This window comes from Lepidochelys kempii, chromosome 10 (genome assembly GCF_965140265.1).
Source record: "Lepidochelys kempii isolate rLepKem1 chromosome 10, rLepKem1.hap2, whole genome shotgun sequence".
Classification (NCBI taxonomy): Eukaryota; Metazoa; Chordata; order Testudines; family Cheloniidae; genus Lepidochelys; species Lepidochelys kempii.
This window is the reverse complement of record NC_133265.1, coordinates 78,082,914-78,108,427: the sequence shown is the minus strand read 5'-3', so window position 1 is coordinate 78,108,427 and position 25,514 is coordinate 78,082,914. Positions and strand designations below refer to the sequence as shown.

At 46.7% G+C, this 25,514-nt stretch overlaps 1 protein-coding gene and 1 long non-coding RNA gene across 8 annotated transcripts in view; one reads left to right on the top strand and one right to left on the bottom strand.

Annotated features, from left to right (window-relative positions):
• The window catches only part of ANKDD1A (ankyrin repeat and death domain containing 1A), a 30,676-nt gene that overhangs the window by 1,055 nt on the left and 4,107 nt on the right, over positions 1 to 25,514 (bottom strand). Inside the window, exons 2-15 of one of the 7 annotated variants that reach the window (XM_073304320.1) lie at positions 20,141 to 20,244; positions 18,213 to 18,311; positions 17,541 to 17,639; positions 15,308 to 15,412; positions 13,615 to 13,713; positions 12,527 to 12,625; positions 9,902 to 10,000; positions 9,205 to 9,303; positions 7,781 to 7,879; positions 6,917 to 7,015; positions 4,402 to 4,497; positions 2,055 to 2,256; positions 866 to 1,005; positions 99 to 171 (exon numbers count right to left, since the gene is read on the bottom strand). In XM_073304320.1, the coding sequence (XP_073160421.1) occupies positions 908 to 1,005; positions 2,055 to 2,256; positions 4,402 to 4,497; positions 6,917 to 7,015; positions 7,781 to 7,879; positions 9,205 to 9,303; positions 9,902 to 10,000; positions 12,527 to 12,625; positions 13,615 to 13,713; positions 15,308 to 15,412; positions 17,541 to 17,639; positions 18,213 to 18,311; positions 20,141 to 20,244 (1,397 nt within the window). In that variant the 3' untranslated portion in view covers positions 99 to 171; positions 866 to 907. Of the gene's footprint in view, positions 1 to 39; positions 1,006 to 2,054; positions 3,647 to 4,401; positions 4,498 to 6,916; positions 7,016 to 7,780; positions 7,880 to 9,204; positions 9,304 to 9,901; positions 10,001 to 12,526; positions 12,626 to 13,614; positions 13,714 to 15,307; positions 15,413 to 17,540; positions 17,640 to 18,212; positions 18,312 to 20,140; positions 20,342 to 25,514 lie in introns of those variants that run through there. The other 6 variants (XM_073304317.1, XM_073304316.1, XM_073304319.1 and 3 more) reach the window with 6 other exon arrangements.
• Positions 6,671 to 17,759, top strand: LOC140895086 (uncharacterized). The gene is made up of 3 exons (XR_012154096.1): positions 6,671 to 7,892; positions 14,040 to 14,125; positions 17,508 to 17,759. It is a non-coding gene; the product is annotated as an uncharacterized lncRNA (long non-coding RNA).

The window sequence follows — 25,514 nt, the reverse complement described above, 5'->3', positions numbered from 1 at the left end:
TGTATTACTCAAAGGAAAAGGAAAGTGATGGATTGTTACCTGCTAAGTCTCTTCTACAAATCCCCACCAGGCCTTCGTATAGTCCTTTGATTGGATTTTCTCCTGCTATGATCACACCATGAAGCCAAATAAGCAACATTCTGTGGCCATGCTCCCTGTAGCTTTTAGTACCTGGTAAGAATGATACATGGATGAAACCATATTTCACTCTGCATGGTGGCCGTAGACTGCGTCCAGTTCTGGCGTGATACCCGTGGAACTCCCTTCAGCGGTGGTGGGAACTGAGTGAATGGATGTGAGGGTAAATTTGGCCCTATTTGCTGCCCAGCCATGCTACTTTTTTTTTTTTTTAATTGAAGCGAGCCGAGATGGAAATTAAACAAACCTGCTCTTTAAACCGCAACTCCAACTTCTTAAACCATTTGGACTCTCAGCTGCCTGCACTCACACCAGGTAGCACACTGGTTCTGCAGTCGGCCGGGACAGAATGGGTTGGTGCTATAGTAGCTTTGATTCAGTCTGCATTTTGTAGGTGTAAGTACTTCATGTTCTGCTATTTTGCTGAATAACTTTCTCAGGTCCCTGAAACCAGAGCCCCCTCTCCCCCTTTCTGCACTGTTCTATGTCTGGCTTTGCAGGAGGGGACACATCTTAACTGCTGCCCTGGCGGCATTCCCTGCTCTCCTGGAAGGACAGAGCTCAAAAGCTGCACAGGTATTTAGAAGGTTTCTAAGAGAGAACAAAGTTGCAGGAAAGAGAATGGTCTCTACTCCGATCTATTGGCCTAATCTATCTGGGCACACTAAGGGTTACAGTCTCTTACTGATGGGACAAATTTATGTCTCTTTTAATGGGTCATGCTTACATCTTGTCTGAAAATATCTCAGCCGTGACATTCTTGTAACCTTCATAGTGTGAATTTCAGAGCACCTCTGTCTTTGCTTACACTCTTAATCCACAACTGCTGCTCCCTGGCAAAACAGGAGTAGGAAACAAGGCACGGACCTCAGGGGAAAGTGAATGAAATTGTGGTTAGCTGAAAGGATTGGGTCAGAATAGGTTGGCTTCAACAAGAAATCTGGCCCCTTAAAAGCCTTGGTACCACATCCAAAGTAATGTCAAAGATTTAATGGAATAGGCTGCAAAAAAAAAAAAAAAAAAAAGGGGTGGGGGGGAATTCACATAATTATTTATGGCAACCCAGGCCCTTGAACTGGAAGTTTTCTGAAAGCCATCTGCAAGTAAATGACTGAATTTGGCTGAGTATGTTTTGGTCAAATGTATGACTCTTTAGGCTTTTCCATGCTTCCACTCAGAGCTGTGATTTGCAAACACAGGGATATTTCCAAGCTCAGAATGCAGTCTGTTCTGACATACCCTTCTAACTGCCCCCATAATTCTCCGTGTGCTGAGCCAAAAGGGAAAATGAACACTGCCTGTTCCCTGGGAGGGCAGGCATACGTTGCCGGGGTCGCAGTGCAGGTTTCTCTTTGGTGGCCCTCCAAATGCTTTTCTCTAGGTCTACTCCTAATTACCAGAGGGGCAAGCCAAGGACAAACCGGCCCAGTGGGGCCAGGGTCTTTGGTGGAAGCTGGCTCCCCTTAAGACCAGGGCACCACTAATAAAATCTCTCTGTTGAAAGTCTGTGGTCTCCCTGTGCAGAACAGTAAGGAATGTTTATCCGCTTGCCTGAAAATGCCCTCTCTCTGTAGAAAGGAGTTCAGACCTCTCTTGCTTTGTCAGTTACAGCAATCAAGTTTCCCTTTAGGGACAAGGACTCCTATGCTTGGGCTGTCTCTCTAGCAGCCAGGGAGAGGAAGCAGGCCCCTTGTTTAGGAGCTGTGGATTTTCCTACTAGCCATTTTCAGGTGAGTACACATTTTCGTATTTATTTTATAAAGCATTTCAAACGCGATCTTGTGGCTGCTCCATCTGAACCAGGTGGCTTCCTTAGCATGTGGCCCAGTGCCACTGTTGGAGAATTATCTACTAGCAATAGATAGATTAAAGGGATGGAAATGCTTGGTGGAGATGAGAGGCCATCTGCTTTATACCTGCCCACTGCTGCTCAATGGCTCTGATATGTGCATCTGTGAATTTCCAGTAATGTGCAAGCTTCTTCCATTCGTTGGGTTTGAGGTATTTAGTAGCTAATCTCCACATCACTGAGCGAATGTGCTGCGTTTCCAGCCTGTGATCTTGTTTAAAGGTTAAGTGTTTTGCCACCCAGGAGTCAGAGTCACTGTTGAGACTGTCCTACGATGTTAAAATAGGAGTTTCAGTGTGAGGCTTCACATTTCTTTTAGGGTCAGAGACCACTCCCACCCCCACAATATCACAACCCTGAACAATGAATCCCTTCACTTCCAAAAAGCAATTTAACTTTCCTGCTAGCAGTGCTGTGCTGAACTATGCCCTCTCTTCGCATTACCTGATTAGAGGCTATAATGTTCCACAGGCTGATGCTCTGATGACAACAGGAAACTAACACTGGGTTGTTAGCAGTAGCATCATCCTTAGTAACGTTTCCTGGACTAAAATGCCCAGGTGCTCTTCCAGCAATAGACTCACCATGCTTTTGTTTGTAATGGCCGGTCTGTCATATCCGACAGCCTTGCCCCTGGGGCAGCTTAAGTTCATTCTGACACAGCATGTTTCTGTTTTACTAACTGTCCTATTTCATCCTGGCCCAATTCCGTGGGTTAATAAATCTTGTTAATGGCATCCTGGCTACAGAAGCCCATGTAGGTAACAATTTGCATTTCTACAGCACCTTCTGTCTGACGCTCTTGAATAACATGCTTCAGCAACATGAATGAAAGCTCACAACTGCCTGTGATGGAGGCAAGTGTCTGCCCAAGGCCACACAGGTAGCCTGTCTAAGGGCCTGGAATAGAATCCGATAGCCTGGCTCTAGGCCTTCACTACAAGACCATCCTCCAAGAAGTCCTGCTGGGATTTACAAGAAGGCCTAAACAGGTTGGGTGCTGCTTGGGAGGGTGATCTGGGAAACCTATTTACAATTTAAGAACTCTGGCTGATAATATCGTGTTGCTATGAAAGCTGTGGTATCAGGAATGTCCCTCTGTCGGTGTGTATCTACCATGCTGACAAGCGTACCTCCCAGAAAGGGACAATGTTGGGCCGTTAGAACTCAGCCATGGTCTACTCAGTGAAGCACCTTGGGCCAATGGGTTTGTTTGAGTTGGGAGAATGATACTTCTTCCTCTGGTCTGAAGGAAGTCGGGGAGTGGAGAGAGCTGAAATTCTCCAGCTTGGAGACAGGGCTGACCAAGCAGGCAGTTATAACTCATGGGGTGGTGGAGGGGAGACGGACAGGAAGTTTTGGGCAGGTAGAAGGAAGGGGATGGACTGGCAAAGAGAGAAGAAGTGAGGTGGGGGAGAAGGCTCTGTGTTTCTGAACCCAAGCCGTGCACTGCAACAGGAAGACGCTGGATGACCCCAGACGCCCCATCGCCCAGAAGACTTTGGAGTGGTGGGGGAACTGAGGTAAGAAGGTGCTAGGTTTGCTGATTTTGGATGGACGTAGTTTTGGAGGTTTCATCACATGACGATCTTTAATTCCTGGAGACTCCAGGGCATTCCTGGTCGGATTTATTTTTTTTAGAACTTTGTGTGTCTCGTGCTATTAAAGAAAGAGCAATAATGTGTTAGGATCCTGTGCAGAGTGTCTGTACATTATCTGCTACACCTAGCACGTGCCCCTGCGAGCAGTAAACTATAGCCAGAATACTCACGCAGCAGGAGTTTTGGAAGAAGGTGTTAAGCTATGAGCATATCTTGGGGGGTCAGCATTGGTTCCAGGGACTAAGCAGTTGGACTGCGAGGTCTGAGCTCTTAGGAGGGGCTGCTAGGTAGACGATACCAAGAGCATTGTCTAGGGGTCCCAAGATAGGAACAGTGCATGGGATCTATTCAGACTCCAGAGGCTTAAAACATCGGGGGATTCACTGGCGGGATCCCCTCACAGCAGTATGGTGAGTGGCAAAGAGGGAGCACTTGACTGGGAGTTGTGACAGTGTCTAACTCCCTTTGACTTTCAATGGGGGCTAGATGTGTAACCTGCTTAGGTGCTTTATAAACTCCCACTAGGCACCAATCTGGATCTTTTGGTAACTAAATATCTGTGAAAATCCAGCTTCCCTTCCTCCCAGTGCAGCCTGGGATATTTAACAGCAGGGACTCCTATATTAATAAGCAAAGTCTTTGGTACAGTTGTGGGCTGCTTTGTTGTTTGTTTTTCTAACGGGGCAGTGAAAACAGAGAGCTGTTTGCCATGGATCTTCTGCATTTCTCTTTCCCTCGTTCCGGTGAGCACAGAGAATTGCCTCCATAGAAAGGATGCTTTTCAGGATACTCGGCTCAGTGTATGATGCCTACCTTCTCCCATTTGTAAAATCGATCCGCTTTGATAATCATGTCCGCCAAGTTGATATGGTTGCCCCGGGCAGCTACATCCAGGGATGTTTTTCCTTGCTGAAATTGAGGGGATTTAAAAAAAAAAAAAAATGTTGTGCCCAAAATATATATTTGCCATTTGTCTCTTTAAGAGACTAATCAGACCCCCCCTGTCACCATAGTCTTTGAGCACCTCCCAGTCTTGAATGTAGGGATTATGCTATTATCCCCAGTTTACAGATAGGAAACTGAGGCCCAGAGAGACACAAGTGATGTCTCAGTGGTTACACAAGGAGTCTGGGGTGGAGCTGGGACTTGAACGCATGTCCTAGGCCAGCACGTTAACCACTGGACCATCCTGCCATTTCATCAATCTGCAGTGATTACGGAGCTTCCATCATACGTGGAAGCTGAAACACCCCACTTACCACTGGTGCTAGACAAATGTGATCCGCCATTACTTTATTCCCAGCTCTTTAAGAGGATAAAGCAAAATTATTTTTACCTGTTGTTACAGGAGCAGGGTTTACAGAAGCCAAACTAAGGGGATCAGCAACATTTATATAGGCAAGGTAGATTTGGGTGCCTTGCAAGCCTAGTGCCTCCACGGGGTGCGAGAGGGAGTCTCAGAATGGCACTTGCTGCACCACTGAGCACTAAGTGCAGGGGGCAGGCTCTAGCCACTCTCCAAACCCAGCTGGTCACTCTAAGTGCTGAATGCCACTCAGTGCTCACCTTCTCTTCCGCTCTGGGAGCCCAGTGGTAGCTTTGCTAATTGCCTGGTGCCCCGCCCAGATCCAGGTTCCCTATACCTCTCTCCGACAGCAACCATGCCCTCTCTGCGTGCCCTCTCCCCCCCCAGGCAGAAGCAACCACAACTTGGCCCGAAATGTCTCCGATTTCACCACTGAGAGAATAGGGGGCTTCAAAGCACTTTACAGACATTCACGGAGTAAAGAACGCTTGCACCCATGTCTCCGAGGGCACAACCCAGTACTACATGTTAAGTCCAAGACAAACTATGGCCCTTTGTTCAACAGATTCATTGAGGTGTATGAATCGGAACTGATCTGTGTAATCCCACAAAGTTCTGCAATTCGTGTATGAACAGAAACCATCTCCTAGAAAACGACACAGGTCAGTTTGACTATTAATGTATGAACAGTATGTTGCATGAACTCAGTGTGTGCATAGATAGATAGATAGGAATGGGACTGGAATAGCTATCTAATCTATCTATCTAATCTATCAGAAATAAATGCAGCATACCAGGAGAGGAATTCTGTGTTGGGGTTGGCTTTTTGGTAATGAAGAGTTCTCACTTTGTACCGAGGATAAAATGTCCTCAATATAGCAAGCACGTTTTCTCTGTGCAGTGTCTTCCTCCAGTTCAGTGGGTCTCAACCAGGGAGACGTGTACCCCGGGGGGATGCAGAGGTCTTCCAGGCGGTACATCAACTCATCTAGAGATTTACCTAGTTTTACAACAGGCTACTTAAAAAGCACTAGCGAAGTCAGTACAAACTAACATTTCATACAGACAATGACTTGTTTACACGGCTCTATGTACGATATACTGAAAAGTAAGTACAATATTTATATTCCAATTGATTTATTTTATAATTATATGGTAAAAATGAGAACACCAGCAATGTTTCAGTCATGGTTTGCTGTGACACTTTTGTATTTTTATGTCTGGTTTTGTAAGCAAGTAGTTTTTAAATTTGGAGGTTCCCAAGACAAATCAGACTCCTGAAAGGGGTACAGTAGTCTGGAAAGGTTGAGCACCACTGCTCTAGTTCCAAGAGCTGCCAGATGGTGGCAACAACAGACAGTTATTTCGGTTCTGTACCTAAGGCTAAGTCACTGGATTTGGTTTTTGTTTATAAAACCTGCTGTTGTTTAACTTTATAGCGAATTGTAGCTCTGATATTAACCTGTGGCTGAATGCTCTTGAGTTTTCTTCCTACACATGCAAATATGTCCAGCTACACTCTCAGAACAAAGAACAGAATTTGCCAGATCGTCTTAAAATTCTTTTAGTTAATTGGAGTTCTGGGGTTTCTTTTTTCTCCCCAGCAAGCAGAGCACTGAATGCTGGGTATTTCAGATCTACACACACTGGATCTTTTATTTTTTTTACCCATTAAAATGTTTCTTTGCACTATAATCCCAATACTTTGTTATTTATGATTGTTACAGAAGAACATTGTTCAGTTAGTATAAGTGAAGATATGTGGCAGGAGCAGGAGTTGGGTCTGAGAACTTTGCATAGCAAAGCATGAACTACCCTGTACTTTTCTAAGACTCATTCACATCCCCTTCAAAAATTCAACACCCTCTGCTCTCTCCTCAAAAAGCATTATTTTAACTGTTTACGCCGTGAAAATGTTAGTATGTTAAGAACACTGTCAGTTTTACTCATGGGCTGAGATCAAACAAAACATGGCTTTCCTCCCAATCCCCACGCATCTACCCCATCCCTAAGGATGTTTACCTTATCAATTAACTTCAAGTTAACTCCTGCTATGAGAATCATCTCAGCTATGTCTTGTCTCCCGTGTTCTGCAGCAATATGGAGTGGTGTCTGCTGCCTCTGTGTAAAAAGAAAGCAGAAGCAAGATGAAATACCTGGGAGGAAATGCTGGCCAGGAACGGTGGGAAGAAACATGGCCATTTAAAACAGTACTGGGAGACAAGGCTAAGTGTGAACAGAGGAGCATGTTCCGTACTCTCTCATGCCCATTCAACGTCCATGTAATTCTCCCATCAACATTCTATGGCACGTAAGGCCACAGGTCAATATGAATACCCCTGTAGTGATTTTTTTTCATACTGAAGGACTTCTGGAAAATCCCAGGAAATTTAAAAGAAACCAAACAAAATAATGTGGCAATTTGATGCAGGCATGGAGCAAGCAAGCGTGCATTGAGATAACTGCAAGAGTAGAATGAATAATAACTAAAATCAAATGCTGGGTGATAAAGATCTTTTTGTGTTACCAAATCCAACCTTACCCCCCATTTTCAGACATTCTTAACTGTCTCAAAATATCCTTCTGTGCTGAAATTCTCTTTGTGTACAGCTCAGAGGTGAGGGGCTGAATTGGCAAACTTTGTGTCTCGATCACCCAAGGAACTCAATAGGAATCCCATGCACAGAGAGCACTTGCAGGGCCAGGCCCTGCATTTGCTTGGAAAATGTGAACAATTCAGCTGTTTTCATGTTTCAGGACCTGAACTTCCACGTTTTCCACATTTAAAAGTGTTGTTCTTTTCCCCACTCCTGCTCAGAACTGGCTGATTTAAAACCTCGGTGAATGTGGTTCACGTCTCAGAGATGGAAGGGTTCCGAGCCTTACTTCATCCGGGATGTCCAAGTTGCACTCTGCGTCGATGAGGAGTTTAACAATGGCTGGGAAGTTCTGCAGCACTGCAATGTGCATGGCTGATGCATGTTGCTGTGGGAAAAAGGTGCATTATTTGCATATGAGGGGGAAAAGACATTGGGGTCTCTAGCTCACACACAGCTTGGGGTCCTGGAGTCTGCTTGTAGGGGGGGAATGTAAGGATCCAAGGATGCAGGTCTGCATCCTGGGGCTATGGGGGCCATGGCTTGCTGACGCTAACTTGTCAGCACCAACGGAGATGAGCAAAGCACCATCTTGTTAAACCTGGAAAGTCAATCACCACAGGACGGTCTATCGGAGCCCCCAAGGCCTGCAGCTGCCTGATTGGCTCATACCCGCTACCTAAGCCAGGAAGTGAGCCACGTGGGCTGTCTGAGCAGCTGTGCAGACTTCCTGCTGCTGCCTCCACGTTGGCCCCTGCTCTTGCCTGCCTCCTGCAATTCTGATCCAGCCCTGCTCCTGACCAGCTCCTCGCTCCCGCCTTGCTCCTGCTCCGTGTCTGATCCGTGCCACTCTCCAGTTCCTGCCCTTTCACCTTGTTCCTGACCACTGGCTACCAATCCTGGCTCTGCCCCCGTGTTCTGACTTCTGGCTCCACCCTTGGCTCTGGCATTTAGTATCCGACCCCAGCTCCGATCCTTATCTTTGATTACTGGTCCTGACTCTGGCTCAACCCCCTAGCTCTGGGACTTGGCAGTTGACTCTGGCTCTTACCCCCGCTTCCATTCTCTGACCTGGATGCCTGCTCTGCCCACTAGGCCAGTCAGCCTACATCCTGGTTCCTAACAGCAAGGGCATCTTGGCTGGAACACAATGGCTACTTCTGAAACTTAACTTCCATTCATGCAGCCTTTGGCTTAATGTATAAACTGCAGCCGGGATTGTTCCAGGTTCTGCAAGGGAATGATTTACGGCTAGGTTTAGCCGCCTTCCCGCTGAAGTCAGTGGGAACAAGCTTGCAGCTACTGTTGTCAACTAGCAACTCAACTCTGCTTTCTTGGAACCAGCTCTCTTGACAATGGCTGGTGATAGTCTACACACAGGTGCATGCAGACTCAGGGTGGCCTGAGGGAGCAGCAGTTTTCTACCCAATTCTGGCCCCGCGACATGAAGGGACCCTCCGTATGGTAAGCACTCCATAACTGAGCTGCCCAGGGGCATTCTCAGGCAGGGCCCAGAATCAGAGGACACGTTTTCCCCGACGCAGATCTTGCCTTGGCTGTATGGAGTGCTGTGATTAGCCACAATACAGGCTCGTAGCAATACATACTTTTGCAGTGTTGAATTGAGCCTCGTATTTTTTTTTACCAAGAAAAGAAAGCTGGAATTTGGCTCTATCTGTTCATCAATGCTTAAAGCCATTTAATGTGACTTACATGATTAACTGCATCTATGTAGATTCCTGCATCAACAAGGATCCTGGCCATGTCTTCATAGCCATGGAGTGCTGCATAATGAAGGCAGGTCATCGCTTTCTGAGAAAGACAGCAACACAGCTGATATTAGTTGGGACCTTTTATCAAGCCAAAGGACGTATTTCCAGCGGGGCCTCTGTTCGTTCTGCTTCCCAGTGATCCCTGTTGTTTTAGAGGCCACCCCAAGAGTTCTCCCTGCATTCCTTCCACTGTGGAGCAAGGGAGGAAATCAGTGCACACAGTTAAGGATGCGACAATACTAGGATGATAGATTTCAACTGGCTAGCTCCACAACCAAAGCCATAGCCACTTTCACATGGGAATGCAACGATTTGGTTGAATGGCCTTGATTGCCCATGCCCTGCAGTGAAATCAGGAGTTTTGGAGGTACAAGGAATGCAGGACTGACCCATTTAGAGGGAATCTTCTCTAAGATACAAAATTCAGATGAGTTTCGCCTCGCCTTTTGGCAAATGGCTTTTCCACCTGCACCGATACTTTATTAACAGAAGTAGCATTCCGGAAGGTGAATGGAGATTAGCCCTGTGTGTGCATTGCTGACCTCGTGTGAAAGGCTGTGCCAGCCACATGGTTGCTACAGGTAGCACGAACGTGAGGTGCTCAGAGACAAAATCATCTTCAGACCGTTCCTGCTCACCTGGGTTTGGGCATTAATGTCACAACCAGCTTCCAAGAGGAGTTTCACGCAGTCGTAGTGGCCTCCCTCCACAGCCAAGTGCAGAGCAGTCAGACCATCCTGGAAACACAGCAGAACAAGCTTGACATGGGCATGCTAGCTTAGGCTGTTAGAGCCTCTAATAAAGCAAGTGTTACTCTCTGTTTCATAGGGAAGGACAAGCCACAGCTGTGGGGTGGGAGAATCCACTCATTAACTTGGGCTTCTTTGGCAACTTGTCTTCCGAACCCCTGATGTGTTAAAATCATGGTTCTAAGGACCAGGGATTCATTCTCCCTCCAGACTACAGTTAGAAAAAGGAAGGAAATTAACACACACATGCTAACAATACAGTGACATCCTCGCTCCATACTGACTGCAGTGGCCGTTTTGCGTGTAGCATGGGACTCTGAATGTTCTGATCAGTCATATCTAATACACTGTTCTTTAATCCATCTGCCCCCGGGTCTGTAAGCAAAGTGATTTTACCCACACGTATTAGCTAGTGCAATTCTACCTAGGTACAAAAGAGTCAGTTTGAAAAGGACTCCATGCCTAACCCTGTAATTTACTAGCTTTGATTAAACAAGGTCACAATCTTAATGTGATCTAAAGATGTTTTTGTGCATCAACAAGAACACACTATAATAAAATAATTAAAACATGTACTCCCAGGGAGTATCAAATGTCACCTTACCAGAATCTTATTTACTCCGCAAAGAGAGCGTTAAATAGGGTATAAGGGGAATGCTGATAAACTTAACTAGTACTGTGCCCTGCAATTGCTAAGGACTTTACTGAGCCAGTATTTGCTATCCAGGGTATTAACTATGTTTAGGTCTTCTGATTTTAGGTTTTAACTGACAAAATATCCCCAATACTGATTTTTTTTTGTTTGTTTGTCCAATAAACAGCAGAAATGCTTCCATGTATCTAAGGGCTTGTCTACATGGAGCAATAATGCAGACTACGGGAGCATGATTTCTGAAGCACGTTAATGTGTTGCACATTAATTGGTCCATGTAGACCCTGCTGGTGTGCACTAAAGGTTCCCTAATGTGCTTTAATGTAGTGCTGTTTGAACCAGTACTACTGTTGCACTAGGGAACATCACAAAGAGATTACTCATTACACTATATATTACTGTATATTCAAAGAGAAATCCCTGAATCTCCCGATTTCTGGACATTACATAAAAATAAAAAATTGCTAAGAAAATAAACACCCAAAATGAAATGCATAAACCAGAAAAAAACCAGAAAGCCTTAACTATGTTCCAATCACAGACACTTTCGATGTTCGTCTGTAGAGAGAAAGATCTCAGATAGAAGGGTGATTTGTTCAGTGACTAAGTCAACATTGTTTCAGCAAGATTTATTTTAAAACATAATTCATTAGCTGCTTAGGCATCCCGAACGTGCAGGGGTGAGAAGATAAACAAGCGTCACAATGAGGGATTTTGGTCTTGGCTGTTGGTCCAACAGGTATTTTGTCTTTCACCGATATTCTGTACACATGCCCAGCACTTTGGATCAGTGCATTTTAAATAAAACCAGATAGCTACATAAACTTGTTCGAGATACAGTCCCTGTAGTGAGGCGGTGTGGGTCTCCGCTGCCCCAGAGAGTGACCAGCCCCTCCAGACACCGGCGTGGGCGGAGCCTGGGAATTCTGAGCTCACCCCCTAGAGGGTCAGGCGTGGCAGAAGAAGTATAAAGACCCAACCCCAGAGCTCACTGAGAGAGCAGCCGCAGGGGAGACCAGACGCCTCCAGGCTCTCTCCCGGTTGGGAAGCCCCAGGTACCCTATGGCAGACACAAGGGCTGGCCAAGCCTGCCCTAGGCCAGCTACCTGGAGGAGTGGCCAAGCCTGCCCTGCACCAGCGATCCTGAGGAACCCGTGGTGCTGGAACCCCCGAGGACACCACCCGACCCAGGTCCCTCAAGAGGGAGACTCTGGAAGTAGACCGGGGGCAGCAGTCTGGCTGCAGCACTGCCTGAACCCATGTCAGTGTGTTGCGGCCAGGATCCCCACTGACACAGCCGGTCTTCTGCTGCTGCTAGGGCCCCGGGCTGGGATGCAGTGGAATGGGAGGGCCTGCATCCCCCCTGCCACCCTAACTCGCGGGTGGCCATCTCCCCCTCTCCCAGGCCTTTGGACCCAGGGCCTGGGCTCGCTGTGGATAAACTGTTCTTGCCCAGCCCCTGCCTGAGGGCCTGAGCACCTGATTTACCATTGCCCTGACCTAGGACCTTGCCTCCTTGGTTATATACTGTTCTTGCCCAGCCCCAGCCAGAGGGCCTGAGCACCTGACTCACGATTGCCCCGCCCTGACCTAGGACCTGGGCTGCCAACTAACTGTGTTGTTTCTGCCCTCACAGAGGCCGTGGAGGAAGACTCCTTTGGCCAGACTAATTCCCTGCTAGACCTCCTCCCAAACTTAATGAGGCAGTGGGGGTCCCCGCCGCCCCAGAGAGAGACAAGCCCCGGTTAACCTCATTACAGTCCCCATCAGTCCTGGCCAGTAGAGTTGGTTAAATCAGCAGGCGTGGGAGATCACCTCTAAGGATGAAAGGGAGGCTCTGGTCTGGTTTGTTTTGCACTCACCATGTTCTTTTCTTCTAGGCTCAGTCCAATTTCCACAATCTTCTGCAGCACTGTGGGGTGCCCATTTTTAGCAGCCAAATGTAGGGCTGTGTTCTTTTCCTGCAAATAAACATTGCTTTGTGTGTAAATAAACTACATGATCAAGTACCCAGACAAAGCAACTCTCTGCAAACCAATATTTAGGGTGATTTCGTCTGACCGCAATTCCTGTAGTCATTCTCTTATCTACTAATCATCATTTAAGAAAAAAAACTATCCAATTCTGATGAAAATGCTTTAGTGCATCAAAGGGAGGTCTAGGAGTCTCTTAATATACATAGAACATTACTTTGTAACAATAATATGCTTCTCCCAGATTCCCAAATTTATATCCTAGGTGATGTGAATTATTACTGTTACGGAACACGTATCAGTCCCCCATTGCAGCAGAATCTTGTTATCACTGTAGTGTCAGTAATGCCTCAGATTTCACCCTCATGAGCGATGGTGCATTGGTCTCGTGGACCTTCTCTGAATGGGGCAAATGTCTTCTGTCTCCTTTATCTGTCTAGTTACTGAGACATCTCCCATAACCATAATATAGGAGTGCCCCTAATGTTCAGCAAATCATAGGAGTATGTACATTCCTTGATCTAGGTGACTGAACAGATGATCCTTTCATCTGTCATTCTTCTCAGTCTGGGCCCAAGCATAGAAATCCCACTGTGTCCTTCTCCCCACTAGGGACCTACCATCTACCTGCAGACAGGCCAATGGGACGGCTTTTTCTGGTAGAGTCAGGTTGCAACTTCATCACAATGTACCTTAGAGTTATGACATCCAGAAAGCTCAGGGAAGCGTGTCACCCCTGTCCTTGCCCCACTACACCACTACCGTGGTGTACTTGGACTGCAAACAGCTGGGCGGAAATTTCCTTGGCACAGACACTGCAGACGACTGTGCGACTAGCTGATGAGCTTATGCTCACAACCCACCTGCGCTAGATTTCAGCCAGCCACCCAGCTCCGTATCCCATTAACAGTCCCTCGAGCCATCTAGTCCCTGGTTACATTTCTCTGGCCCTGTCCAATGGCTTTTGCTTTCCATACCTTGTCTTTAACACTGTGACTACAACCTGACCCAATCAGGAACTCCACCACTTCTAACCTCCCATGCTCTGCAGCCAGATGAAACGCCGTCTTGTCCATCTTTAGGTAAAAGAAAAAAGAAAGGAGAAATGTGGAAAACTGGGAAAGCACAAACACCATGATTTTTGCTAAAGGCCCAAAAATAATGTCTCTGTGAATACTCATATCCTGGCAGGCTGGTTGTATTTCAACCCCTAGTTATTAGTGCTGTAACTTAAAGGTGATAATATAAATCACCAGTATCAAAACATTTTTTGTTTTAAATTTGGAGGTGATCCTATAGAAACAAGCTGATCTGAACCACGCCCGGGTATGAACATTTTGGTGTACTTTGGTTTCATCTGGCACAATAAAAGGGCAAGTTAATCTCAATATTTATTTCACAGGAAGAGGGGAAAGTAAAAGGCTTATCACAAGGAAACTACAGTTTAAAAACGAGAAAAGGAAAATGATCTGCAGCATCAATTATCTGGTGAGTCATTTATTTTAATAAAGGTTTCAGCTAAAGGTAATTTGCATGTTCAACCCACTTTTTCTGAGCAGCAAAGCGAATGGATCACTACAGGAACTGTGTGGTAAGGAAAGAAAGGGTTGCTATTGACATCAGTGAGGGGTCTGTGTGCAGGAGGGCAGGATGTGGTGCTGGAGTTGTGCCTTGTGAATGCAAGTGCTTTCTTTATTAACAGATTGAAAAAAAGGCCTGCACCTTGAACACGTCGGCAGCAATCAATCAGTAAAAGACCTGTGGGAGATACAGTAATAAGAAAAGGAAACTATTACCCATGCCCCACTGCATCAGCTATGTTAGGGAAGCAGGCTTCAATTAATGGAACCTGGATTGAAACTCCAAGGGACTAGCATGGGAGAGAGAGTGTTAGCTGTAGAATTCTCTACTGATTGGAGCCAGAGTCAAATCACCGTTGAGGTGGGATTCAGGGCTTTGGAGCGGAGCCAGGAGCTGGAGCGCGGAGCAGCTCCAGAGCAGTGGAGCTGCAGGTTTTTGCCTGGAGCTGGAGCAGAGCCAGAGCATAGCTCCAAAGCCCTGGTGGGATATAAGATTCACCTCCTGCTGCAGGCCTTTGCTTGAGAACCAGAGGTTGAAGTGTGATACCTGTAATATTAATAATCCCCAGCTCCTACCTAGCACTTTTCATCCATACATCTCAAAGCACTTCACAAATGAGGTCAGTATCATTATCCTCATTTTACAGATGAGGAAACTGAGGCTCAGAGAGGGAAGTGACTTGCCCAGGGTCACCCAACAAACCGGTGGCAGGTCTGGGAATTGAACCCTGATCTCCTCAGTAACAGTCAAGTGTCCTGTGTGCTAGGCTACACTGCTTCCCTTGCCCATGTTGTCTAGCACCTTACTCCATGAGTGGCGTCATTGACTTTCATAGGCATGCAGTATTGTTAGAGTGAGGTGTTATTTAACATCAGTAAAGGTATCAAGAATCTGGGTGTGAATGAGGAGTCAGCCCTGCTATGTTCTTAAAGCCACAACCCAGATTTGCCCTCTGTGTGCATCTGAGTGCAAAATCTGGCCCTGAGGACTTAATCCTGCTCCTGTTGAAGTCCATGGGAATGTTCCCATTAATGTCAATGGAGCAAGATCAGGCCCTATGAAACTGGAAGTGGTCCAGCATCTTGCTACCTTGTCTGTCTTATCCACATGCACGTCCTCCAGGTCCTCCATGATGAACTCCATCACACTGATGTGCCCTCTCTGAGCTGCACAGTGCAGCAGGTTCCTGCCGTTCTGCAGAGGGAGGAAACCACACTTCTTTACTGAATCGACAACTGAATTGCTTGATTTTTTTTAACAGCTTGTTCCTGTTAGAAAACCTGGGTGGCACCACCTAGCAGCTCGGTCAGAATGGGCTGCAGATGGCTGCTCACTGCTCCTATGAACAGACGTGCTCTGGCCCACCTGAGGTTGATTTTTAAACACATCTACTGCTTATTTATTAATACAGTAGGACCTCAGAGTTATGAACCCCAGAGTTACGAGCTGACTAGTCAACCACGCACCTCATTTGGAACCAGAGGTACACAATCAGGCAGCAGGAGAGACCAAAAAATAAAATAAAAGGCAAATACAGTACAGTGCTGTGTTAAACATAAACTACTAAAAAAGTAAAGGGAAAGCAGCATGTTTCTTCTGCATAGTAAAGCTTCAAAGCTGTATTAAGTCACTGTTCCGTTGTAAACTTTTGAAAGAACGACCATAATGTTTTGTTCAGCGTTACGAACATTTCAGAGTTACGAACAATCTCCATTCTCCAGGTGTTTGTAACTCTGAGGTTCAACTGTAATATTGTCCGTTTCTATAGCACCTTCCATTTTACGCTTTCAAAGTGCCATACAAACCTGAGCTGATAAAGCCGTATACAGCTTTGCAGCAAAAATTATTGTAGCCATTTTACAGATGAACCTAGATGCGAAGAGATGAAGTAATTTACCCAGCCATACACTGAGTCAGAGTCAAGAACAGAACCTGGACAGCTACTCCCCCACTCCAACCATTATACCGTATCTCCTCTCTAAAATTAGTACAGAATACCAACAGCTGATGAGAGGGACTAAAGCAGCTGATAATAGTAGTGAGTGTTGCAATGTTTCTTCCTAATGCCATGTAAATCTTTCCCTGCATTACACAGTCAGGGGGGTTTACAGCATGTGTTTATCATAGACTGGGCAAAAAATGTACAATCACAAAGAAGCTGTCCCATCACGATAATAAACTCACTGTCTATCTCTAGTTGTTTTGTATAGTTGCCATAAAAATGGCTCAAGTCTTCTGATTTCATTGTTAGTGAAAGGTTCGTGTTCTCTGTTGTGCAGGGTGGGTGTACTGGCTTGTGGACCTCTCTCATAAAAATACAAGTTCCCAACACACAGACATGCCGGTTTCAAAGGTTTCCAGCAGAGATTAGAACAGCTCCAAACTGGGAAGGCCACTTCAACTCATTTAGGTTGAATCCCCAAAATTCCCTGCAGCTTGGCTAAAAAGTCCACTCTCCAGGCCAGATCCTCTTCAGAGAGGATGGAGTCGAATGTCAGATATCGCAGAGGGAACAGCAGCTATTGGAATCGCTGGCTGCTGCCCCTGCCATGTCACGGGAGGTAATAACCTTTAACCATCAACCTCTTACAGATGCTCCTGCGTGTCACACCCTCATCACCAGAGCAGCCAGACTGTGCAAACACCATAACCGTGACATAATGTAACAAGAATTAATTTTATAACACTCCTCTGGGAAGTGACCTTCCTTCAGCAGGAATGTCATGTATACAGATGGCATGAGTCTGGGTGTGGGGGAATGTGAAGTCGCGATACGACACCCAATCACGTCTCTCAAAAGCAGTGATACAGCACAGAATACGGACCGTCATATTCCCCTGGGTTTGCTACACATATTTGACTGCTGAGAGATCTGGAGGAGTTTATTGCCCATGGCAAGGAGGAAGGGCTATAGCTCAATTTAAGCCCATGGGTATATTCTTCTTATAATATTACAGAAATGAATGATAAGATCCACACACCCCCAGACAGCCATGGAATCATGTAAGAGGAGGACTAATGGCATTAGAACTATGAGACAGAAGCTCCAGAAGACACTGGTACGGGTACAACTATCATGCTCTGTGCGGAAGCTCAAAAGCAACCCCTGCAACAGGGTCCTCAATGTAGACAGCCCCGCAGTGCTTACAAAGATCAGGTTTCCTAGTCATTTCCTGGTTCCTGCTTTCTCAGCACTCCCAGGTTTTCCCCACTGTAATTACACACAGAAGACTAGTTTGAAATTACCTCTCTCCTCTCTCTCTCCCTGTCACCTACTGGCAATGAATAGCTGATATCAGGGTGCATGAGGAAGCTGCCTCACCTTGTTGACACAGCTGATCTTGGCACCGGCGTTCACGAGGATCTGAAGAATGCGCAGATGGCCAAACCAAGCAGAGAGGAGAAGTGCGTTCATTCCGAACTGTGTCAAAGGAAACAGAGCCATTTCCACCTCTCCTGCACTCGCCCTTCCCTGCCCCGCCCGCTCCCCCCGACATTGCAGCGGGTCGTCATTCTTCCAGATGTCAAAGGAAATTTGAATGGAGATAAAAAATAAATAAATAAAATGTTTCAGTGTTTCCCCGTTTTCTGGCCCAGCTTCCTGTCTCATCACCAGGACCCCGGCTCTGGGTGCGAGCTGCATCAGCGACCGCTAAGCAGCCTTTTGTCGAGGCTACCATCTCATACCCACTGGCAGAAAGTTGTTCCCATCTGCTGGCTTGGTTTGCTGGGCTCCATTCGTTACCGAGCGGATGAGTCCCACAAACCACCCATCCAGCTAGTCCTCCCTTGCAGCCTGGTTCACAGCCTCAGCAGAGAGGTGAAGGATTTCATTGACCCTGAATGACCTTCTCACCCCTAGTGTTTTGAGACAGTCAGAAGGAAGCTTGGCTGATGTGGGTCCCTTGCCTTCTACCAGCACTACATTAAATTTAGGAGAAATCCCCACCCCCAACCCCTGCAGACAGGCTACAAAGGAGAGTCACATTCATACACTGTCTTTGTCGTCCACCGGGACTTCGAGCTCCAGCAGCAGTCGCACGGCTTGCTCGTTCCCAGCTCCAGCGGCCCAGTGCAGGGCAGTCCTGTCTGTCTGGAAAGGAGGAAAGGGAAAGTGAAGGTGGATACAAGCACAGCGTGAAATCCCAGTGCAGCAGAGTCAATGGCAAAACTCCTATTGCCTCCGTGGGGCCAGGATGTCACCCACAGTGCGTATTCACGCACCACTCTGCAGCTTGCACCATAAGGTACTGCAATGAAACAGAGGACGAAGGGCAAGTGGACACCCTGGATTTTGCAGGTTCAGGGCCAGACCCCGGAATCTAAATGCAGGCAAAGCTCCCACTGCAATGCAAGGACTGTAGGATTGAGCCACTAGGGTCTTTGGGCCATATAGCTCTATATTGTGGGGAAACACACTTTCTTTTAAAAACCAGAGTGAGTTGGAAGCAAGTAGGACTGACGGTAAATGCATGAGATCTCTCCGAAGGGAAACAAAGGGAGGGACAATCTCAACCAATGGCCTTCAGGGATAATTTTCCAAAGCACTTCTGTAAATACTTGGGAGGGACCCATTTGTTCATGAAGCGCCCCATCCAGTGAGTAAGTACAATGGGTTCTCGCGCAAGGACCTGCTCTGGAATAGGGGACTGGACACATATTGCAAACACATTGTTCTTGGAAAAGCCAGCCCATAAAAGGAGTGGTACCATCCAAAGAACAAGCTGCTCAGATTCTGCGCTCAGGAGAGCTATGGCGGCACCTGGATAAAGGGATGGATGGAACAAATCTTCAAGTATGGCCCCAAGTCTGAATTCCTTGTGCACCCCAATTTCCCACGGCTCTGCTGATCAGTACAGGGGGAGTTCTGAGTGTGGGATCAATGCCTGTCTTTGTAGCTGCAACATACTCTGTGCGTCATCACCCAGGGAGACTGACATGACCCTCACTATTAGTAAACATCCTGAGACTCAACGTCATTTTTAGTTACGTCCCCTCAAAATCACCCTAATCAACTCCTCTCATTCCACAGTGTTTACAGCTTTCAAATCCTTTTAGGCCATGGGGTGTTTGCGCCATACATGAAAGGGTGAACATGGGCCCGAGAGGCCAATTAACCAGGAGAATGGGCCAGAACTAATTAGAGATAAAGGCCAGCTGGGTGAGAGGGGAACTGTTTCCCCTGCCCATGAAAAACTGGGTGAGCCCAGTTGCCAGGGGGAAGACCGAGATGTGAAGTGAGGGGGAGTGGAGTGTTTCCTCTCTCTGGGAAGCAGCCCGAAGGAAGGCTGAGAGGAGCAGACAGGCTACTCCAGCGAGGGAGCCGGAAGCCTGACTGGGGCCAGGGGCCCTGAGGAGCTGTAGCCTGCCTGAACTCTTGAGTGAGGGGAGGAGTGTGCCAGCCCCTGAGCCCATGGGGTTGACCAAGGCCCAGAAGCCTGTGGCTAGACAGATGGCCAGCACAGAACAGCAGCGGCACGTCTGTGACAAGATGGCTGTCAGCTAACCCCAGCTGGGCTAAAGATTTGGTTCTGTTTACATTTGTTGGACTTCGGTGAAGGACTCTGTGGCAAAGTGCTGCGGCCGGAGAGCTAGGACGCTGCTATGGCTGCAGTAGGCCAAAGGACAGTGGGGGGAAACTGAGGCAAAGATGCTGCAATGCCGCATCCAGCCAGGAGGGGTTGCATTGGGGCAGCAACTTTGATACAGGGTGCAACTCCCTGGATTTCAATGCGGTGAAGAATGTGCTCTACCACTGACTACTTGGCCCTGGGTCGATGCTTTTACGCTTTGCCCAGAGGAGCAACTAATGAGGAGAGTAACGTTTCTTTTATGTCTGGAGACACAGTTTGGATGCTAACGCTTTCTGCTGGCTGCAGCTCTGAGGGTCCCCTCTGCAGCTAGAAAGCAAAAGGCACCTACATTGTTTTTGGCTTTGACGTTAACCCTTGTCCTGATGAGCTCTTGCATCCTGGCTATGTCGTTCCGCTTTGCTGCATTGTGGAATTCTTTTTCTGAATGAAGCACTGAAGCACGAGAAAAGACAAGACAGGCAGAACGGTAAGTGGTGGTGCTGAGCAGAAGCAAGAAGTAATCGCCGTTCCTGTTGAATGTTTCCTGCATCTCACTCATGCATCATAAATGGGTTTTAGGAAGGATAATTCACTGGCTAGGCTTCTACCTCCTCTATTGCCTGCTAAAGTCCCAGCCCTCCAGACTTCAGTGTGTACAATGCTGCTCCCTGCATTCCCACACGTACAGGAGCATGACTGCGTCACCCCAGTCCTCTTCCAGCTCCACCGGCTTCTCATCCATTTCAGGAGCCAGACTGAAATTGCCTTCCTGGTTTCCAAACCTGCCTCATGGACTTGCTCTTGCCTATCTTGTCTCCCCGTGGCCCTTTCGCTCCCGCTGTCATTCAGCACTGGCCTCCTCTGTCCCTCCACACAGTCTCCTCCCTGTAGGCGCAAGGGCCTTCTCCTCTGCAGTTCCTGCCATGAAGAACACGTCACCTCCACCTCTCTGTCTTCTTGACTCTCCCGTTCTTTGCAAACCTCAGCTGCAAACACATCCTTTCTCTCTTTCCTACACATCCCTATCTTACTCTCCCTCTGCTGGTATTTGTTCCGTCCCTCTGTAATTGTCTTACTACCTTCATTTTGCTGCTGAGGAAACTGAGGCACAGAAAGCTCATGTGATTTACCCAAGGTCACCTCAGCAGGTCAGCGGCGGAGATGGAAATAAGCCTCCTCCCCTCTTCATCCCCAGTCCCATATATCCGCTATAACCCCACGCTTCCTTTTCTCTCTGTTACAGGAAGGTTGTCCGACACTTCCCATTAAAAGACCCTGTTTCTAATTGCTTAGAACTTTGCCAAACTTTTAAGTGTTTAAGCTGAAATATATTGGGGAAAGTTTCAGCAAGAACAGTACAGCTGCTCTGAGAATGAGATTGGGGGCAAAAATACAGTGTTTTGCCCATGTTCAAAAAATTCTTACAATCATTTGATTGAGAACATCTAGCGCCTCCATGCTTTGGAGCAGGGGTTTGGAATTTGGCAGGGGGTCACTTTGGTGTCAGGGATGTGCCTTTGCATGTAATGATGTAGTTAAAGATTGTATCATATGCACATGTAGGGGCTGAATTAAGGTTGCATGGGCAACCTTAATACTGGCGTATCCTAACCTCTGAGTGCTTGACTTTGCAACCTTGATGTTCTTTGAATGAGGTTTTCATATGTAATTAAAATAGGAAGAGCCTGGTTTTTATTGACACCTAGGGTCCTTTACACTGCTGTCAAGGGGTCTTAAAGTGAGTGTAAATTACAGCTATGCTCACTTTAAGGCCTCTTTATATGGCCAGAGCAAAGTAAAGGGGCCTTAGTGTTAATAAGAATCTGGCCCCTTGTCTTAATTAAGCAGTAACTGCTTTAGGGCGAACATGAGTCAGCAGCGTTGCATAGTATAGTGAGGTTCCTTAAGTATCTCCCAGCATGGGTGGCAGGGACTAGTTTTTAAATACGTTAATAGACTATGGTTATTGTGAACATCACTTCTGCTAAGAATAACTGCACTAATCCTGCAGCGGTAGGAGCGAGTTAAATGGCTTTACTTTTCAGATGGGGCACTGGGTTAACACATCACACCAGTTCCCTGCTTTGTTGAATAAACCTTCCTGCTAACTAATGAGATCAAACCCCAGTTCTGGACTCTGCATCTTTCCAGCATGTTTGACAGAGAGGCTCTACAGCTGGATTTGTAAGGAGGAAACATGTCTGGCCATTTTGCAGAGGGATTTTTTCATGGATCACATTCTGTCTGTGCCGCTGCTCTTCCAGGGGAATTCCTCTGACAAGTTATTAATTCAGACACTAAACCTGTTTCAGCAGATTGTGGATCCATCTTGGCTGCTCTGCACTGCTCTACTTTTGCCCCTTAATTTTAAAGTGAGAATCCTTAGTATAGAGTGATGGTCTCAACGGCCCACCCTTGCCATCCTTCTGCCATTCGGGATTACAGATTTCTGGGGGCCGCTTTTTTCACTTCAGATGCAGATGTTGCCTCCTGAACTTCCTCGTCAGAGGCCAGATTATCCCCTCTGACATTGATGGACAAGGAATCCACCTCAAATCTATTGTACAGCAGCCTCCCCTCAAAACCCCCCTTCCATGAACTCTGCACTGTTCGAGTCCCGCTAGCTGGCTGAGCAGGAATGGGACGGAGCCATGAGTATCAGCTTCCACTCTGTACCTCCTCCCCCCTGGACAGTGATGTTAGACCAGATACCAGTGAAGAAGCCCCAGTGGATGTGGGGCTCAGGGTGTCTGGGCCTCCCAGTCTGCAAGGATCTCTTGATCTATGGGATTTCCCCATAGAACTCAGGATACACCAAGGGTTAGGAGAGTCATGCCCCTGCCCAATCCACAGCTGGCCAATCCATGCCCCCGCTGAACACACCAGGTCTAGAGGCTGTAGATTTTTCTACGTAACTTTGGCTCGTCAATGGATTTTTCTCTGGGGGAATATGTTCTGGGCTCAAGTTTTCATGTGTTCCATCTCCATTGTTCCAAATTGGTTTAACCTTGAATTTGGGACTAGATTTTCCACCACAATTAGTGTGATGTTACCATTTCCTTCCCTGTCTTTCCACCTACTTTCCCCTGACTTCTTACAATGGACAGCGGACTCAGGACATGTATGTCAGCAAGAAGAAAAAAGGAAGATGAAGGATGTGATAGGCCAGTATTTGCCTGTTCAAGAATCCACCCAAGGAAGTGTGACATTCTCTGATGCATCTGCACAGCACAAGGGCCATGTAACTAACCCAGTGTCCAGCTTAATTTTTGGGAAGATCTGTGTTGACCAACTGGTGAAAGGTTGGTTTTTCTGACATTTCTGTTAGTCAAATCAAGCATGGTCAGATTTTAACCCACTCTTGAGTCTTTATGTGGTTTGTGAATTATACCTCTTTGCTCCTACAATGTGCCTCATTCTGGCTTTCAAATGCAAATGGGGATTTCTAGTTCTTGCTTTACCTATGACAGCAATGATCACCTTTCTAAGTCTCTGAACGGCATTGTCCAAAGTATAATAGGATGTTAGACAATCCAGCATGGTCCCAACAGCTAGCCCTGAAGTGATGGTCAAGGGAGGATCCTAGACAATAGTTAGAATAAACATACAAGTGGGGGATCCCAGAAGCCCTTACTCAGGTAAATTATCCTTACTCTCCTGGGCGATCCTACTGACTGTCATGGGATTACCTCTGTACTAGGACTTCTCAGGCATGACCTGCTTTGAAGAATTGGGCATCACATTTGGAAAGAGAAAAATCTAATTTCTACCTTGCCCATAACTAACTCTCAAGTCATACTCCTTAGCTGTTGGGAATGTCAGAGTTTCAGATGGACAATGTCATTTATGATTCATTCTAGTCAATATTTGTTCAGGCGTCACCTAGAAACTCATCCCTGGCTTTTAACACCAGCAAGTTTCTTTGTCTTGTCATTTACAGCACTATATCTGTGGATGGATGAGAGTTCTTGGACTCCTGCTTTTATGGCGTCCATTAAACAGTTGGCTATAGTGGTCTGTGAGATAACAGAAAAGTTACAAAAGGTTAGAGAACAGACGGGTAGTGATCAATGGCTCCATGTCTAGTTGGCAGCCAGTATCAAGTGGAGTGCCCCAAGGGTCGGTCCTGGGGCCGGTTTTGTTCAATATCTTCATAAATGATCTGGAGGATGGTGTGGATTGCACCCTCAGCAAGTTTGCAGATGACACTAAACTGGGAGGACAGGTAGATACGCTGGAGGGTAGGGATAGGATACAGAGGGACCTAGACAAATTGGAGGATTGGGCCAAAAGAAATCTGATGAGGTTCAACAAGGACAAGTGCAGAGTCCTGCACTTAGGACGGAAGAATCCAATGCACCGCTACAGACTAGGGACCGAATGGCTCGGCAGCAGTTCTGCAGAAAAGGACCTAGGGGTTACAGTGGACGAGAAGCTGGATATGAGTCAACAGTGTGCCCTTGTTGCCAAGAACGCCAATGGCATTTTGGGATGTATAAGTAGGGGCATTGCCAGCAGATCGAGGGACGTGATTGTTCCCCTCTATTCGACACTGGTGAGGCCTCATCTGGAGTACTGTGTCCAGTTTTGGGCTCCACACTACAAGAAGGATGTGGAAAAATTGGAAAGAGTCCAGCGGAGGGCAACAAAAATGATTAGGGGACTGGAACACATGAGTTATGAGGAGAGGCTGAGGGAACTGGGATTGTTTAGTCTGCAGAAGAGAAGAATGAGGGGGAATTTGATAGCTGCTTTCAACTACCTGAAAGGGGGTTCCAAAGAGGATGGCTCTAGACTGTTCTCAGTGGTAGCAGATGACAGAACAAGGAGCAATGGTCTCAAGTTGCAGTGGGGGAGGTTTAGGTTGGATATTAGGAAAAACTTTTTCACTAGGAGGGTGGTGAAACACTGGAATGCGTTACCTAGGAAGGTGGTGGAATCTCCTTCCTTAGAAGTTTTTAAGGTCAGGCTTGAGAAAGCCCTGGCTGTGATGATTTAAAAGGGGATCGGTCCTGCTTTGAGCAGGGGGTTGGACTAGATGATGGTCCCTCCTGAGGTCCCTTCCAACCCTGATATTCTATGATTCTATTTTGTCAAACACTACAGTTATGCAATATTTGTATTCGTCACCTACCATATGTCACCATTACGTGTGTAATAGAGTATGTAGCTTAATATAGCTGTACTGCCTTTCATAGAAAGCTACGATCCACCTTACAATGAATGCAATAAAACCAAGAGTCTGGGGAAATGTACATGCCATTATATAATGAAACCGAGAGCAACAAATCAGCAAGAGATCTCTAGCCAGTGTATCTGTATGTTATTAACGGGGTTACCTTCATCCTCTCAATCCCTTCCCATCTATTTATTAAAGCAATTTGTCTTACATTAGATTATAAACGCTTTGGGGGCAGGGGTGATGTCGTCTGTTACATTTGTACAGCACCTAACTAGTGGGGTCCTGATCCTGACTGGAGCTTTTGGGCATTACTGCAATACAAGAAATAAACAGTAACTGGCCAGTTTCATTGTTACAAACTAATACTCCGTGTCTGACAGCGTTTGAGGGTAAAGTTTGAGAGATTTCCAAAGTCACACATGAGCGAGACAGACAGTGCCCTACTGGCTAAACTGCTATAAACACATCAGAAATTGGTTCCAAATCAGCATATGAAGAACTTCAGCTTTCTGGTTTTGCTTATTTTGGGGCAGGACAAAAC